The sequence below is a fragment of the Musa acuminata genome, chromosome BXJ3-3, assembly GCF_036884655.1.
Source record: "Musa acuminata AAA Group cultivar baxijiao chromosome BXJ3-3, Cavendish_Baxijiao_AAA, whole genome shotgun sequence".
Taxonomy (NCBI): Eukaryota; Viridiplantae; Streptophyta; class Magnoliopsida; order Zingiberales; family Musaceae; genus Musa; species Musa acuminata.
In genome coordinates, this window is record NC_088351.1 from 4,600,591 (window position 1) to 4,618,191 (window position 17,601).

General features: G+C 43.2%; 1 protein-coding gene across 2 annotated transcripts; it reads right to left on the reverse strand.

The window, feature by feature from the left end:
- Position 1: 1 nt before the first annotated feature.
- Positions 2–5,746, reverse strand: LOC135634408 (polyadenylate-binding protein RBP47-like). 2 transcript variants are annotated; one of them, XM_065144862.1, is made up of 7 exons: positions 5,361–5,746; positions 2,561–3,014; positions 1,784–1,842; positions 1,574–1,704; positions 1,382–1,478; positions 766–909; positions 2–332 (listed from the first exon to the last, which is right to left on the reverse strand). In XM_065144862.1, the coding sequence occupies exons 1-7, from the start codon at positions 5,673–5,675 to the stop codon at positions 312–314; spliced, it is 1,221 nt and encodes a 406-aa protein (XP_065000934.1). In that variant the 5' UTR covers positions 5,676–5,746; the 3' UTR covers positions 2–311. The 2 variants fall into 2 exon arrangements, with proteins under 2 accessions (XP_065000934.1, XP_065000935.1); XM_065144863.1 differs by lacking the exon at positions 2–332 and having other exon boundaries at positions 443–909; positions 5,361–5,745.
- Positions 5,747–17,601: the final 11,855 nt, after the last annotated feature.

Below are 17,601 nucleotides of genomic sequence, written 5' to 3' on the forward strand. Positions count from 1 at the left end.
TTATTCATGCACTTCTTAATGACAAAAAATTTCATTGGCCATATATATGATTCTTGCAGTTTATTCTCAATCAAATTAGTCCAAAAAAGATATAGAGTCTAGAGGACACAAATGGATCAACTCTAAAATCTTGATATCAAGGTAACTTGCCATTTAAGCTCCTAGACTTTCTAACCCTAGGTGCCTGTGGTACTCCAGAGCCTTTTAATGTCATGATACTGGCCTTCCTATGTTAATAATGGAGGCCGAGTCCAGAGAGAAGCAAGTCTTTCCCGATTTTGGAGAATAATACAGACACCCATTCTTACCATTCACATATCTGTAAGAAGAATCTACAAAAATGAGCAACAACTTTGTCATCAGCAGGACAGAACAGTATGAGAATCCTTATTTGTCATTAAAGAAATTATTCAAATTATTAGGCTAAATAGACGCTGTTAGCTTCAGACTAATGAATAAATATTTTTCTCATGGTTCCAGAAATTAGAAATCATCTTTCACATAAGTCAAGCAGTTCATTTCTAATTATTTGACATAATGAGACACTCAAGATGTCCAAGTAATCTAGTTTACTTCTAATGACCAGTCAAAATTCATGAATTGAATTTGACACAGCTTTTTGAAGAAAAGGACCATAAGAAATGCTAGTTCTCACAATCATATATTTTACTTTACCAGCAGCTACATTCTAACTCATGGAGAACTGTCTACTTGTTATCAGTCACTACAACTATGACAAAGTAGTGAAGCCTCTTTTCAGCTCACCTGTTGTTGGTTCCCGTGGAAAGAATAAGTGCCATAAGCAGCATACATGCTTGGGTCTGGCACTGGTGCGGCGTACATGTATCCATTATAAAATGGCCCTCCATAATACATGCCATTCCACTGGTTACTGGAGTCGGATCGTAACTGTCAACAAAGCAGACAAGTCGTAAGAGAAAAATAGGCAAATACTTGCTAGAGAGCACAGATAGCTTGCCCCTCTATATTCAGTATAGCAGAATACTTTTGGATGTCTGTTCATACATGTAAAAGATTTGGGAGGAAGCTTGATAACAAAGAAAGACTATCAATAGGATCACACCAACCATTTATTTAAAAGTAAATTAACCCAATATGCTGAGAAATTTCGAAAAGAAGCTAGTTGCAAGACAAGCTATGATGGTACTAGATCGTTGTATCATATATTCCAGTCGAGACCATCTGAAGAACTCTTTGAACCTCTACAGTTGAACTGGTATCAATGGCTACTTTGAAAACAAATCAAGAGGGTATTGATGATCCAGTAGCACAAAAGTACAATTACCATGATCTCATGATGTTAGGGTTACCACTTTCCAGCCATTAAATTTACCCAATATCACATTCTAAAGAGTCACACCTGTTTGTTTGCAGGATTGCGTCCCCAAGAAAGACGGACAGTCTGCTTTCCAATAACTGTTCCATTTAACCGCTGCAATGCTTTTTCGGCATTGTTTCTACCAAAACATACAAAAAAAATATAACATTAGTGATAGCCATGACATTTGTAACTCCTGTCACATTCTCTGAAACTAAAGATAAAGAGTTATACCTTTGGACAAATTGCACAAAACCACATTGTTTCCCAACTGGTATTTTCACAGAGGCAATCTCACCATACTGAGAAAATGTCTGATTGAGATCATCCTCATTGACATTAGGATCAAGTCCTCCGACAAATACCTATAGCAGGAGCCAGATAATAATGGAAAAGCTACGTACATAGATGGTAAAAACTTGCATATAAAGTATCTTTACTTACAGTTGTGTTAGTTAGATCTCCATCTGATTGAGCAGATAAACCATTAGATCCAGAAACCCCTAAGATGGGGAAATAAGTCATGAAAAACTAAAATACACTGTATTTACATTATAAAATCAAATATTGTCAATAAAATTTTCATCAAAATATAAGAGAAAGAAAGCTCATCTTTCAGCTACCTGTGAAGGGATTTTGAGCCAGTCAGAACAGTTCTGTGATGCTATAGTTGGTTTAGGTTTTAAAGAACAGATAAAATTAGTCTAACAAAAATTAAAATTGACCCTGTAACTTTAAACTGGTAAGTATGATTCTGCTTAGTTCTGTCTCCCTCTCTCTATCAGCACGTGAAGATGTGATTGCTCATATGCAATAACTGAGATACTTCTTAAAAGTTTAACAGAAAAGATTTTACACTTATGGCTTCGCCTTTGGCTCTGTATTTGATTTGACTCTTTGGTACATCTGTACTTTCAAGATAGAAATACTCTGCATGCAACTTCCTTTGTTGACTAGTATCCAGTTATTATTTCGAGCTGAGGTATTGTCTAGTATAAACCTAGTCATATGGCATATTAATTCATTAAATATAAAAAATAATTGAACTACTTAAAGACTGAAAGATCTTACATATGCAATGCAATCATCATATATTGGACATCACTCGTATAAAGGAATACATGACATAACCGCATATAATAATTGGATATTTGACAAACAAATGATATGCAATGCACCCATATAAAGAATGAATAAAATTGGGAAAGAATACAAACATACCAGATGACTTTCTCGGGGTCGCAGGACCAATGCGCATTGGCCTAGTGGAGCAATATATACCATTCATTTCAGTCATGGCAAGTGTCTTCTCATCCTCATTCCCAAATCTTACAAATCCATAACCCTTTGAACGACCAGTATTTACATCAATGACAACTTTTGCACCTTTCACAGATGGGTATTTACTAGCAAAAGTTTCTTGCAGTGTAACATCAGTAACATCAGAAGCTAAATCTCCCACAAATATAGAGTAATCAGAAGAAGCATCTGAACGCCTATCACCCGTACTAAATGATGCCCAATTTAACCTAAAAGGTTGATCAGTATTAGGCATCATATGACCAACAAAGCTCTGAAGTACATTTTTAGCTGCTTCATGTGTATAAAACTCCACAAAACCATATCCCTCTGACTGTCCAGTCTGCTTGTTGCGGATAACTTTAATTGAAATAACCTGTAAATTGTTTCAAGGATTTATGACACAAAGGCAATATGTAATCTTTGATTGATAATTAGCTGGTTATATGAGCAGCAGATATCACTGATTATGGTGGTTTGTACCAAACAAGTAGATGGACATGGAAATACAAATTTACACATTTAAGAATCCAGCAGAAGAGAAAACACACCACATTCCATCCATGTAATTTCAACCAATTCTCGCATCAAAACCTCTTAAAACAAAAGAACAGGAAAATGAAAAGCAACCTGTAATAACATATGATAGAGGCCGAGTCCTTATTGTTGCTAGACAATTTGTAGTCTTGAATGTCATAAATTATTACTTGTTAATCAAACTTACATTTATTAATAATTAAAATATGTACTCGATCAACACTTGACAATGTAACTTCATCTGCTTATAAAGTGTAGATGAATATTTTTTAATAAATAGCATTCTGTATCAAAACAAAATCACCTTATACGGCACATCATTTTTGTCACTAGCACATGCACCTCAAATATGCGCATACACATGTTATGGATATGTTTGAACGTCAATCTGTTCATAACTATACTAATTTGGCTTATCTTTTGACCTTTAATTAATTTTTCATGTCTTTGAGCATTCCAAGAGTTCTTCAGTCAAAACCGAAGATTCAGACTTCAGTCTTGCATATTTAAATGACCAGAGTACTCTCCTCTTAGAGTTAAGATGGAAACATATCATATAATTATAAAAAGTAATTATCCTTAAAAACTTAATTATTACCTCAGCACCTGGCTAGCACAATAGACATCTTATCTGCCATCACCAAAACAGCTTGACAGATTCTGTACTACAACAGCTTCCTATAGGCAGTGCTGGAAGAACTAGTTTGTGTAGAAAAATAGGACCATTGAGGGTGAGCAGCAAAGATGACTCTCATAGTTATGTCAATAATCCCCATGTCGGACCATAAAGTCAAGCATTTATGTGTTATGAATCATCGTGGATGCTGAAGCTTAGTATATGCCTTATGTAGGTTTGGTAGTCTGTTTTGACAAAGCTCAGCAACTAAAGTTCAACTTTGTCTTTTTTTAGACAATCTTATCTTACTCTAGGACTGTCATGACAAGAAAGCAACAAGCATACAAATTTTGACCATCTTGCCAAAATTAATACTTGAAATGACATTTTGAGTATGCAGTAGAGAAAACAAGATAGACAGGCATAGTAATCAAATAATCTAATTAACAAACCTCAGTCTTAAATATAGAAAATGACTTGAATTTCACTATCTTGTGGACAGTTGACAAGCTGCAGAAAGCTGATGTGTGAAACAATTTCCACCAGAAGACAGGTTGCACTTATAGATATTAGTAAAAGATGCACCTATTCTAGAAAAATCAAAATTGCAAAGACCAACAAAGTAATGTTCGTCATTGCCCACAAAATGCTTAGTTCAAAACCGAGCTTAAATGAATGTTAAGATAGTTGAGATAGAAAAAGGCTGGCCCAGTGCATAAGGCTCCCATCAATGTTTTAATTATACTCTATAGCTGACCGTAATAGTGAAAGAAGTTTTTGTTGATGACAAGTTGAGAAGAAGAATTGTGTCAACAACTCCAAAGTCTTGAGGCACTTATATAGGAGATGGCAGTGAAAGAGAGTGAAAGAATAATGACCGGTAGGAAGCTTAAATCAACAGACATAAGATGTGGAAAACAAACACATGGGTGATTGGTAAAAATTGGATCAGCCTTGTTGCTTGCAGTAAATCATATGCATGAAGCTACATGCTAGTCTTTCCAATAGAGGCTTTGTTCAGCACAACTAAAAGAAAGTTTGTAGACAACTCATGCGAAGAGTAAATCCAGATGCAATGCACATCAAACTGCAGTAGGCACTGCATGATTCCTATATCTGATTCACACAAATAATCTAAGGGTTGTGTGCAATACAATTGTTAGAGTGAATTAGGTTTATTAAGATATAATATTCACTTCTTATCATGCTCGACCCAATTCCTATCTACAATATTCCTGTCTACAATGAGATGCACGATGGAGTCGCTACACAACCACAAGTTACATAATTGCATGGAATAAAGATAAATTTTCCTTTTAAAAATCTCTCCTTAAACGCCAATTGAAGCTACAATATATCTTAAAAAGATCTAGTATTCCTCTCCTATCTCAAGCTCTTGATGAAAACAAACTCTCGAAACAACAATATTCTAGTAACAAAACCTAATGAAATCTTTATTTTTCCATCATATTAGGCAGAAGAGACTCATAACACTTAGATTCTTCGAAACCCTGGCAGGATCTAAGCAATCGCATTCATTAAAGCTGGCAAGAAAGACGAAACCCGAACCTCGCCGGTGCGTCCGAAGCAGTTATGGAGGTAGTTCTCGTCCATCCAGTAGTGGAGGTCCCCGACCCAGATCGTCTTGTTGTCCTCCCCACCCACCACCGCCGAGGCCGAATAAGCCCCGGCCCCATTGTGTTGCTGCGGCAGTTGCGTGGGGTGGTGATAAGGCACAAAATGCTGCGCGTACTGCGGAATTGGCGGCGCCACCATCTGGTGCGGCGTCATCATCATCGCCGCCTGCGGTGGGTACTGCATCGCCGGCATCCACTGTTGCTGCTGCTGCCGTGGCTCAGCGATCCCGTTCGCCGTCTGCTGCATCGTCGCCGCAGTCGGAGGAGGCTTTGAAAGGCGGCGAGACCGAGTCGAGAGAGAGAGAAAGGGAAGCCGTGGGCTTGAGATGGGTTGAGGATTTATTGCAGGAGGCGATGGTTTCAGAAGCGAGAAGCGACGACGCCCGTCGGATGGGGTGCGGAGGGCATTTCAACCGTCGATGGGTGAAGGAAGGGTGCGGAGGAGATGATTAGATTTGGGGGGTTCGGGTTCGTGTGGGCCCCATTTGCTCGCTCGCTCCTTTGCTGTTATCCTCCGTAGTGTGCGCTGTCGCGTGACAGGGAATTGGTAAGTTTGATGAGCAGTAGTGATGAGATCAGCAGGAATTGCTGTTGGAATGCGCTGAGTTGTGTGTTCATCGTTTCTGTGTTGCCTGTGTGACACTGACACGTATGGTTTAGTCCCGTATACGATTAATATAAAGGATGAATTTTTCGACGTCAGCATATCATTTTATGAACGATGGTTGACGTTTTTCTCTACAGAACAGTACGTAAAAAAACCCGATTGTGACACATAAAAATTAGATTATTTTGAGATAATTTTATTGAATCATTTTGAGCTAGTTTTATCTATTCTGAAGAATGATCATTCTACAATCTTGTATATTATTTCTGCTTATAATTTTTAAACAAGACACATAAAAATAAAATAAAACATACTATCGAAACACATATACAAACAAACGAAAACAATTAACGAATGTATTATGGGTGCGCGACGATCATATCTGACACTTCAATGCTTAAATTAATGATCTAATTGAATAAGTCAAATTAATTAGACTTTGAGAGATGTGTTTTGCGACGTACTTGTGCATTTCCTTTTATAGTAGTTTGTTTGGGGTTATTATGCCCATCTATTACGCAGTTCGTACAGTAATGAGAACATGCTATTCAATTGTGACTGTCATTATAACGCATCAGACTTAGGATTACATGATTTTCTCCACATGGTGCTTAACGGGCAACTACTTAGCATTATTATGAGGTCATGCAGAGATGATGATTAGTGGTTAGTTGAGTACCCCTATCATGTTAGCCATCGGGGATAGGTCGGTTAGCCATGTAAAGCTAGAGTGTCTTCTATGTGGAACTAGTATGTCGATCGGGTGGAGTCGGCTCAGCGATTACGTGCTCCTGACTTGTCAGCTACGAGGAGCCGACACGTCGATGGATGAGACTAATGTATCCGTTAGGTCATATCTATCATATCAAGTGCATAAGGGATTAGTCTGTTAGGATCGAGAGCACTAAGAGGGGGGGGTGAATTAGTGCAGCGGAAATCTTACAGCGATTTTCGAAAACGAAAGCTGCGTTCGTCCGATAAAAAAACGATTTTGATATAAAAGCAGAATCACAGTGCAGTTTGCGTCTAAGCGCAGTTTTGCGTCTAAGCGCAGTTTGCGTCTAAACACAGTTTGCGTCTAAGCGCAGTTTGCGTCTAAGCACAGTTTGCGTCTAAGCGCAGTTTGCGTCTAAACTCAGTTTTACGTCTAAACACAGTTTTACGTCTAAACGCAGTTTTACGTCAAAACGCAGTTTTGCGTCTAAACGCAGTTTTACGTCTAAACGCAGTTTTGCGTCTAAACGTAATTTTACGTCTAAATGTAGTTTTGCGTCTAAAAGCAGTTTTGAACCTTGAAAAGCGTTTTACGTAGAAAGCAATTTGCAGTTATAAATGGAATCCGAATGTAAGCGTAAACTGCAGTGTGAAGATCGTACGAAAACACGATTTACGTTTGAATGCAGATTCTGAAAGATCAGAGCTTAGAAACTCGTTCGTAATGGCGCAGAGGGCAGTAGCAATGTAGGAGGTTTGCAGTAATGATAAAGTGCTCAAGGTAAAAGCAAACCAGAGATTTAGAGTGGTTCGGTCAGTCTTGACCTACTCCACTTTTGGCTTCCTCCTCCGACGAGGTCACCGACGTCAACTAGCTGCCTTCCTTCAATGGGCGAAGGCTAACTGCCCTTTTACAGTTTCTCTCCTTTTGACAGGCTCAGGAGACAACCTTTACAGATCCTTTCTCTCCTCTCTTTACAACTCAAGACTTGAAAAACAGAAGGAGGAGAACTTTAGGACTTTACACAAATTTGAGCTCTTAGAATCACTGAAAAGATCAAGAATTCGGTGTGGATCTGTATCCTTTCAGTGTTGAATGGGTGGGGTATTTATAGGCCCCAACCCAATTCAAATTTGGAGCTCAAAACGATCACATCCCGGAATTCCGGGATCAGGCGGTTGCACCTCTTGACTGAAGAGGTGGCACCGCCTGGCAGAGCTCGAAGACTGAGCTCAGGCGATTGCACCTCTCTGCCAGAGCTCGAAGACTGAGCTCAGTGGTTGCATCGCCTGGCAGAGCTCGAAGTCTGAGCTCGGTGGTTGCATCACCTGGCAGAGCTCGAAACTGAGCTCAGGCTGATGCACCTCTCTGCCAGAGGTGGTTGCACCTCTCTGCCAGAGCTCGAAGACCGAGCTCAGGCGATGCATCTCCTGTCCAAAGAGGTTGCACCTCTCTGCCAGAGCTCGAAGACCGAGCTCGGTGGTTGCACCTCTTGGCAGAGCTCGAAACTTGAGCTCTGGTGGTGCTACCTCTTGACAGAGGAGGTTGCACCGCCCAGTCTCGCTTGGAGACTGAGCCCTGGGCGGTTGCACCTCTTGGCTGGGGCGGTTGCACTGCCCAGTCCCGCTGGAAGACATGGCCTGGGCGGTTGCACCGCCCAGTCCCGCAGCCCTGGCGGTTGCACCTCCTGGCCTAGGCGGTTGCACCGCCTGGTGCAATCAGGGTCCGAATGGTTCGCTCCATTCGGCCCAATTTGAATCTTCTTAGGGGCCCAATTGCCCCAAGATTAAGCTAATGGGATCACCTCCCATTTTCAAGCTTAATCATCGTGCTAACTACGATTAACTCTAAGACAACTTCTGCAGCTATGCTCCGATGCGTCAATCGCTTCTTCCGGCGAACTTCCGTCGATCATCCGATAAACCCTCGGTGATCCTTCTGCGGACATCCGGCATACTCTTGGACTTTGCGACGATCCACTTGGCGAGTTCCGACGAGCTTCGCTTGGCAAGCTTCTGGACTTCTCGGATCTGTTCTCACTGAACCTCCGACGACCGTCCGAACTTCCGTCGAACTCTCGAACTCCCAACGTGATCATGATCTTGACTCCGGCGCAACTCCTGCTGCTTGTCTAACTTTCATCGTAGTTAATCCTGCACAACAAAACAAAACTTCGATCGAGACAATTAATCCTAAGCAATTAACCAAGTTGTCCGACATGTCATTGGTCCCTCGACGCTTCATCCGATTCTTCGGCGCATCGTCCTCTCCTGCAGCCTATTGCCCAATCGGCCAGTTGACCCCGCAAGTCCGATATCCTTAGCACAATACCCGCTCTTCTTGGCCCGATGCCCGAGTCCACGGCCCGAAGCCTTCTGTCGATACATTGACCGATCCACCGGCCCGACGTCCAATCTTCTGACATGTTCCTTCGGCACAACATAATTTTCCTGCTTTAATTGTCTCATCCTGATCGAAGCATCCTGCGTCACTCAAAACGCAGATTAAATCATAAACATATATCAAGTAGTTTCATCATCAAAATACGAGATTCAACAATCTCCCCCTTTTTGATGATGACAACTACTTGATGACGGAGTTAAACTTAACTCCCGGAGTTTAAACAAACACCCCCTATCAATATGCCATATTGATAGAAACTCTTAGATTCAAAAATCTAAGCAACATGTCATCATAAACGGAGTTAACCTTTGTTGGGAAATCATAGGGGGGGCGACATCATATGCGCAGCGGAAGAACAAGAAAACAAAAATCCCCGATTCCCAAAAAGATGTTCATCGTCGTGCGAAGATTGGTGCGCAAAATCCGCAAAAACACAAAACTGCGTATAGAGATTGTATTACCTAGGGAGATCGTATATCCCTGTTTCCTTGCAGATCCTTAGGAGAGGGTGAAGGAGGTCAAGCGTCCTCCTCTCTAGCGGTGATCCACACAGCAGGGTTGCGACGATGCTCCTCAAAACTCCAGGCCTACTCTGAGGTGGAGAGGGAGAGGAGAATAGGAAGGGCAAGCAAAGACTCTAGCCTATGAGGCTGTGAATCCCTCCTATTTATAGAGATCCCGTGTCAAAACCCTAATGGGTCCTTTCCCTAGTGGGTATTGGATCTGCATCCAATAAGACAAGGGCTCCGTCGGATATCTCATATCCGAACCTCTACTCATCGCAATGCCTACCATATGTGTGTGACCCTCTAGGCCCAATATCGAGCTGGCCGCGAGTCATACCTGTCAGAACTCCTTCTAACTCAGTGAATTATTATCTCTGTTATAATTCACTCGACTCATCGACTACGGAAGTACTAGGCCACTACGCCGTAGTCCCCAGACGATACAGGGGAATCCAATCCATTGGACCTGTCTGTCCTCAGTTACCATGTACCTATAGTCCCTCATCCATCTAATATCCCAGAGACCGTATATCGAGCATGGTGCTGTCAGACCCATACGGTTTCTACTCGAGTCTCGCTCTAATCGGATTCTCCCGGAGAACTCTTTCTCTCTCAACCCGAATGACCCTGGCCAGGGATTTGTCTGAGCAAGAACACATGGGATATTCCTCTCATGATACCGAGAGTGGATGATCCTCTATCGACACTCAATAGCCCTCGTAAGGTCGACTACCACTCCCAATGACCAGCTGTACTAGATCTGGGAACAGCCAAACCTATAAGTCTGGTATTAAAGAGTGGAGCACTCATACAGGACATCCTTGGTGTCTCAAGTCTAAGAACCAGATACACCACTAGGACTACGGAATCGTTGTCTGACAATAAGGCATCATCAACCATCCAGCATTCCGTAAGCGGATCAATCAGTGAACTCATTCTCCAATGAGCACCTGTACTGTATCCCTAGTGTCCCTACACGAGCAGCTATGAGACCAGCTGCATCCATCATATGGACGGGTATACAGCACACCAGTCTATCCGGTTATCACGATGTCCCTCTCGAGTAAACTATGACCGGGATTATTTAGGATATGTGTTTAAAGGTGAATCGATCTCATTATCGTGATCTCATCACGATCCGATTCCCATTGCACAAATCCAAGGACATCACAATATATATGCATTTATGCAATAGTTATAAAGTGATATACGCCAAAATATAATAAGCAAAAAGATTCTGTATCAAGTCACACGTGCCATCACTCACGTGATTGGCTTGCTGGGCACTTATGACTAGCAATCTCCCACTTGACCTAAAGCCAATCACCTATGTGTCTGATCCCCATCAGACCCCTGTGACGCTCAAAGACAATCTGAGACAATGGCTTTGTTAGTGGATCTGCAATGTTATCTTCGGATGGAACTCTTTCCACTGCTACATCTCCTCGGGTCACGATCTCTCTGATAAGGTGGAACCTCCTCAGAACATGCTTAGATTTCTGATGAGACCTAGGTTCCTTCGCTTGAGCAATTGCCCCGTTGTTGTCGCAATATAGGGAAATCGGCTCCTCACTATCCGGCACGACTCCCAAATCTGTGATGAACTTCTTCAACCAGACTCCCTCCTTTGCTGCATCTGATGCAGCAATGTACTCCGCCTCTGTGGTCGAGTCAGCAGTGGTATCTTGCTTGGAACTCTTCCAGCACACTGCTCCTCCATTCAAGGTGTACACATACCCTGAATTCGACTTGCTATCATCGACATCAAACTGAAAACTTGAGTCAGTGTAGCCTTCAACCTTAAGGCTATTACCTCCATATACTAGTAAAAGATCCTTAGTCCTTCTCAAGTACTTAAGGATACACTTTACTGCTTTCCAGTGCTCCAAGCCTGGATCCGCCTGATACCTGCTCGTGACACTCAGAGCATGCGCTATATCAGGCCTAGTACATAGCATGACATACATGATAGACCCTATTGCTGAGGCATAAGGTATCATATTCATGTTTGCCCTTTGGAATTTTCCATGCCAAACCTTTTGACAATGGTTTTTATGTACCTGGACTGGGACAAGCCAAGCATCCTCTTGGATCTATCTCTATAGATTCTAATCCCCAAGATATAGGATGCTTCCCCTAAGTCCTTAATGGAGAAGTGTCTAGATAACCAAGTCTTTACAGTGGATAGCATTCCTACGTCATTCACAATGATGAGGATGTCATCCATATATAACACCAAAAAGGTGATAGCGCTCCCACTTACCTTTCTATATACACAAGGCTCATCTTCGTTCTTAACGAAGTCATAAGATCTGATTGCCTCATCAAATCTTATGTTCCAACTTCGGGAAGCTTGCTTTAGTCCATAAATGGATCTAAGCAACCTACACACCTTATCTGGGCAGTTCTTGGACACGAATCCCTCAGGTTGCATCATATACACCTCCTCCTCGAGGTTCCCGTTGAGGAATACGGTTTTCACATCCATCTGCCAGATCTCATAATCATAGTGTGCTGCAATAGCCAATAGAATTCTGATGGATTTTAGCATTGCTACGGGTGAGAAAGTTTCGTCGTAGTCAACACCTTGCCTTTGACGATACCCCTTAGCCACTAGCCTTGCTTTATAGGTCTCTACCTTTCCATCTACTCCGATCTTTTTCTTAAAGATCCACTTGCAACCGATGGGTACAATACCTTCGGGCGCATCAACTAGGTTCCAAACCTTGTTGGAGTACATAGAATCCATCTCAGAATTCATGGCTTCTTGCCACTTCCCGGAGTCTATACTCATAATAGCCTCCTTTTAGGTCTAAGGATCAATATCCTCTACATCCTCTGCTCTAATATGTCCCACATATCTCTCAGGAGGATGGGATACTCTATCAGACCTGCGTAAAGTTGAAACTTGTGTATTAGATACCTGAACAGACTCGGGCTGTAGAGTGGTGCTTGAGCTTGGTTCTCCAACCTCGCTCAATTCTATCATTCTCCCACTGTCTCCGTCAAGAATGTGTTCCTTCTCAAGGAACACTGCTCTCTTAGCTACAAAGACCTTTTGGTCCTCGAGATGATAGAAATAATACCCACAAGTTTCCTTGGGGTGTCCCACAAATTTGCATCGCTCTGTCCTTGATTCTAACTTATCGGGGTTGTGTCTTTTAATGTGGGCAGGGCAGCCCCAAATCTTAACAACCTTAAGATCAGACTTCTTCCCTTTCCATATCTCATATGGTGTAGACACTACCGACTTAGTTAGAACTCTGTTCAGAAGGTAAGCTGCGGTCTCTAGAGCATATGCCTAGAATAAGATGGGTAGGTCAGCGAAACTAATCATGGACCGTACCATATCTAATAGCGTACGATTCCTCCTTTCAGAGACACCATTGAGCTGAGGTGTATAAGGAGGTGTCCATTGGGATAATATCCCATGGTCCTTGAGGAACTGAGTAAACTCTGTACTTAAGTACTCACCTCCTCGATCTGATCGAAGAGTTTTGATACTCTTTCCAGTCTGGTTCTCCACCTCATTCTTATACTCTGAATTTCTCAAAGGCCTCGGACTTGTACTTCATTAAGTACACATATCCATACCTTGAGAAATCATCAGTAAATGTAATGAAGTAGGAGTAACCTCCAATGGCATGAGTTGACATGGGTCCACATACATCACTATGTATGAGTTCCAACAACTCAGTGGCTCTCTCTCCAGTTCCACTAAATGGAGAGTTGGTCAGTTTTCCACGAATGCAAGGCTCACAAGTTACATATGACACATAGTCGAATGGATCTAGATATCCATCATTTAGTAACTTTTGAATCCTTCTTTCATGGATGTGACCTAGCCTACAATGCCACAGGTATGCACTGTTCAACTCATCTCGTTTCCTTTTGGACACATTTATATTCATGATATGTGGAGTGGTGTCTAACATAAATAAACCGTTATGCAATGTTCCTTTCGTGATGATCTTATCATCTAATAATATCGAACAACCATTGTTCTCAAAAACAAATTTATATCCACTAACTGTTAAACATGAAATGGAGATAATGTTTTTGATAATAGAAGGAACAAAATAACATGCATCTAATGCAATAAAAGCTCCACTAGGCAGATGTAGGGCGACCTCGCCAACAGCTAATACAGCAACTTTTGCTCCATTACCCATCTTGAGGTCCATCTCGCCTCTCTCTAGTCTCCTAGGCCTTGCCAGAACCTGCAACGAATTACATATATGATAAGCACTACCGGTATCTAATACCCATGTGTTATCATAAGAGTCTGACAAATGGAGACTGATCATGAATGTACCTGAAGCTTCATCAAGCTTTTGTTTCGCCCTTTCTGCAAGGTACTCTTTGCAGTTTCTCTTCCAGTGCCCATCTTTACCACAGTGGAAGCACTGGCCTTTGTCCTTTGTTGGGTCTTTCTTAGCAACCTTTGCTTTACCTTGTTTGCCCTTGCCCTTTCCCTTCTTAAGGGACCTTTCTGCTTTCCTTTTCTTTCTGGTCTCACCAGTGTAGAGAACTGGCTTCTCTTTCTTAATAGTACTCTCTGCCTCCCTCAACATATTGAGGAGCTTTGGGAGAGTCACCTCAAGCTTGTTCATATTAAAGTTCATTATGAACTGTGAAAAGGAATCTGGTAGGGACTGAAGCACAATGTCCACACACAAGTTATCCTCTAGGACCATTCCTAGACCTGTGAGTTTCTCTATCCACTCAATCATCTTTAGGACATGGTTCTGAACCGGTGTCCCCTCAGTCATCCTAGCGCGGAAAAGGCTCTTGGATATCTCATATCGTTGAGTCCTTCCCTGTTCCTCAAACAATTTACGGACATGTAGGAGAATGGATCTGGCATCCATCTTTTCATGTTGTCTCTGTAACTCTGGAGTCATAGAGCCCAACATATAGCACTGAGCAAGAGTGGAGTCATCAATGTACTTCACGTAGCGAGCGATCTCATCCTCGCTTGCCCCTTCTTCGGGCGTAGGCATCACTGTATCAAGGACGTACACGATTTTCTCCGCTGTGAGAACAATTCTCAAGTTACGGAGCCAATCCGTATAATTTGGACCAGTGAGGCGGTTGACATCAAGTATGCCACGTAAGGGATTTGAAAGCGACATTTTCTGAAAATAAAGATGTAGCAAAAAATGAATAACATGCAGATTTTGCAAGAAATAAACTATCAAGATATGGACTTCTATCTTAATATGCTCCCACTATTTTACTAACGAGTCACGCGACACCCTCAGCACGTGAAACGGAAGTCTCCGGCAGACTTCTAGTGGGGATCAGGATCCAATCAGCGTCTTAGTGTAACCTCGAGGGACTCGACCAATCACACTAAGCCTAAAAGGTAGACAACTCTTGCCGATCACAACTCCTTGTGATTCCCGTCCTGTTCGGCCTCCGAATCACCATGGCCTCGAGAGACTCGACCAACCATGATGCTCGGTTAAGTCAACACCTTCGTTACAAGATGAGTCTGATTTGATGATATACCCTCGAGGGACTCGACCAAGCATATCATGCCCTCAGGTCACCGGTGACATCTCTATGTCGTAAGCAAGATAGCGAATCGCGATATAGGTGAGTCTCGAGGGACTCGACCAACTCAACCTACACCGGGATTCGGTTCCTACTCATAACGATGGAAGGCCACGTGGGTCAATCTAATTGCCTCACGTTTACCGACTTAATATTATCGAGAGATGTTTCTATGATTTGGTCTCCTAATATGACATGTCACACATATGCATATTTAATATATATCTACATCGCATGCAAATATATATACATATCTAGTATGTGTATAAGCAATCACACCAGATGATCATGGACCACAACCTAATATGATTAGGCCCGAGCCAGTAGGCCTAATCACTCACATCAAGATCTATGTGTGCAACGGTGCATCTCCATGCCTTGTGATCGTCCATCTCGTCCTCGTCGGTTCCGTCGACATCTTGATGCATCTCCATGCATCACGATCGTCCGTCTCGTGGGTCCCGCTATGGCATCCACGCTCCCGCTGCGCCTCCTCATGTGATTACAACTTAATCATAGGCACGCAGGCCCGACAATAAACGAGAAATATAATGGAGGTTCGCAGACCTCAATAATAATAATCACAAGTACACACATCACACGGTCCATGATCATCCGTCCACACATCATACATCACATGTATAAATAATCATCATCATGTAGGACTACTAGATAATAATAAAAATAATAATCAACTAAACATTTTAATTAATTAATATTTTCTGAAATCAGGGATATATAGGGAATTTCTCAATTCCTAAGGGTATTTTCGTAATTTGGACAAAAGACAGAAACTGGAATTTCTCAAATTCCGAGGGGTAAAACTGTCTTTTGCCCAGAAAACCCTAATACCCTTTGCCCTTTTTGCTGCTGCCGCCGCCGCCACCCTGCCGGCGGCGGCCTGTGCGGCGGGGCGAGGGCACTGCCCTCGCCTGCAGGCGGCACGCCCGCTGGCGGCGATGCCGCTGCGGGTGGGCGCCCCCTTCGGGCGCCGCTGCCTCCGCAGACGGTGCTGTACCGCCGGGCGGCCGCCCCTGTGGGGGGTTTCGCCCGCGGGAGCAGCGGCGGCAGGCGCCGCTTCCTTGCGGCGCCTCTGCCCGTGGGTTGCCAGCCCCGCCAGCAGCAAGCCAGCTGCAAGCAGACCGTCGGCCGGCTGCTGCAGGCACAGCGCTTGCGCATGCGCCGGCGCTGTGCTGCCTGGCTGCGGCTGCAGCTGCGGCTGCCGCTGCAGGTGGCTGCAGGTATGCAGATCGAGGGCAGCAACTGTTGCTGCCCTTCCTCGCTTTTGCGTCAACGATTTTGACGTCAATATTCTTCCTAAACACAACACACGCAGTTCAAAACCAATCATTCGCACGAACAACCTGGCTCTGATACCACTGTTGGGAAATCATAGGGGGGGCGACATCATATGCGCAGCGGAAGAACAAGAAAACAAAAATCCCCGATTCCCAAAAAGATGTTCATCGTCGTGCGAAGATTGGTGTGCAAAATCCGCAAAAACACAAAACTGCGTATAGAGATTGTGTTACCTAGGGAGATCGTATATCCCTGTTTCCTTGCAGATCCTTAGGAGAGGGTGAAGGAGGTCAAGCGTCCTCCTCTCTAGCGGTGATCCACACAGCAGGGTTGCGACGACGCTCCTCAAAACTCCAGGCCTACTCTGAGGTGGAGAGGGAGAGGAGAATAGGAAGGGCAAGCAAAGACTCTAGCCTATGAGGCTGTGAATCCCTCCTATTTATAGAGATCCCGTGTCAAAACCCTAATGGGTCCTTTCCCTAGTGGGTATTGGATCTGCATCCAATAAGACAAGGGCTCCGTCGGATATCTCATATCCGAACCTCTACTCATCGCAATGCCTACCATATGTGTGTGACCCTCTAGGCCCAATATCGAGCTGGCCGTGAGTCATACCTGTCAGAACTCCTTCTAACTCAGTGAATTATTATCTCTGTAATAATTCACTCGACTCATCGACTACGGAAGTACTAGGCCACTACGCCGTAGTCCCCAGACGATACAGGGGAATCCAATCCATTGGACCTGTCTGTCCTCAGTTACCATGTACCTATAGTCCCTCATCCATCTAATATCCCAGAGACCGTATATCGAGCATGGTGCTGTCAGACCCATACGGTTTCTACTCGAGTCTCGCTCTAATCGGATTCTCCCGGAGAACTCTTTCTCTCTCAACCCGAATGACCCTGGCCAGGGATTTGTCTGAGCAAGAACACATGGGATATTCCTCTCATGATACCGAGAGTGGATGATCCTCTATCGACACTCAATAGCCCTCGTAAGGTCGACTACCACTCCCAATGACCAGCTGTACTAGATCTGGGAACAGCCAAACCTATAAGTCTGGTATCAAAGAGTGGAGCAC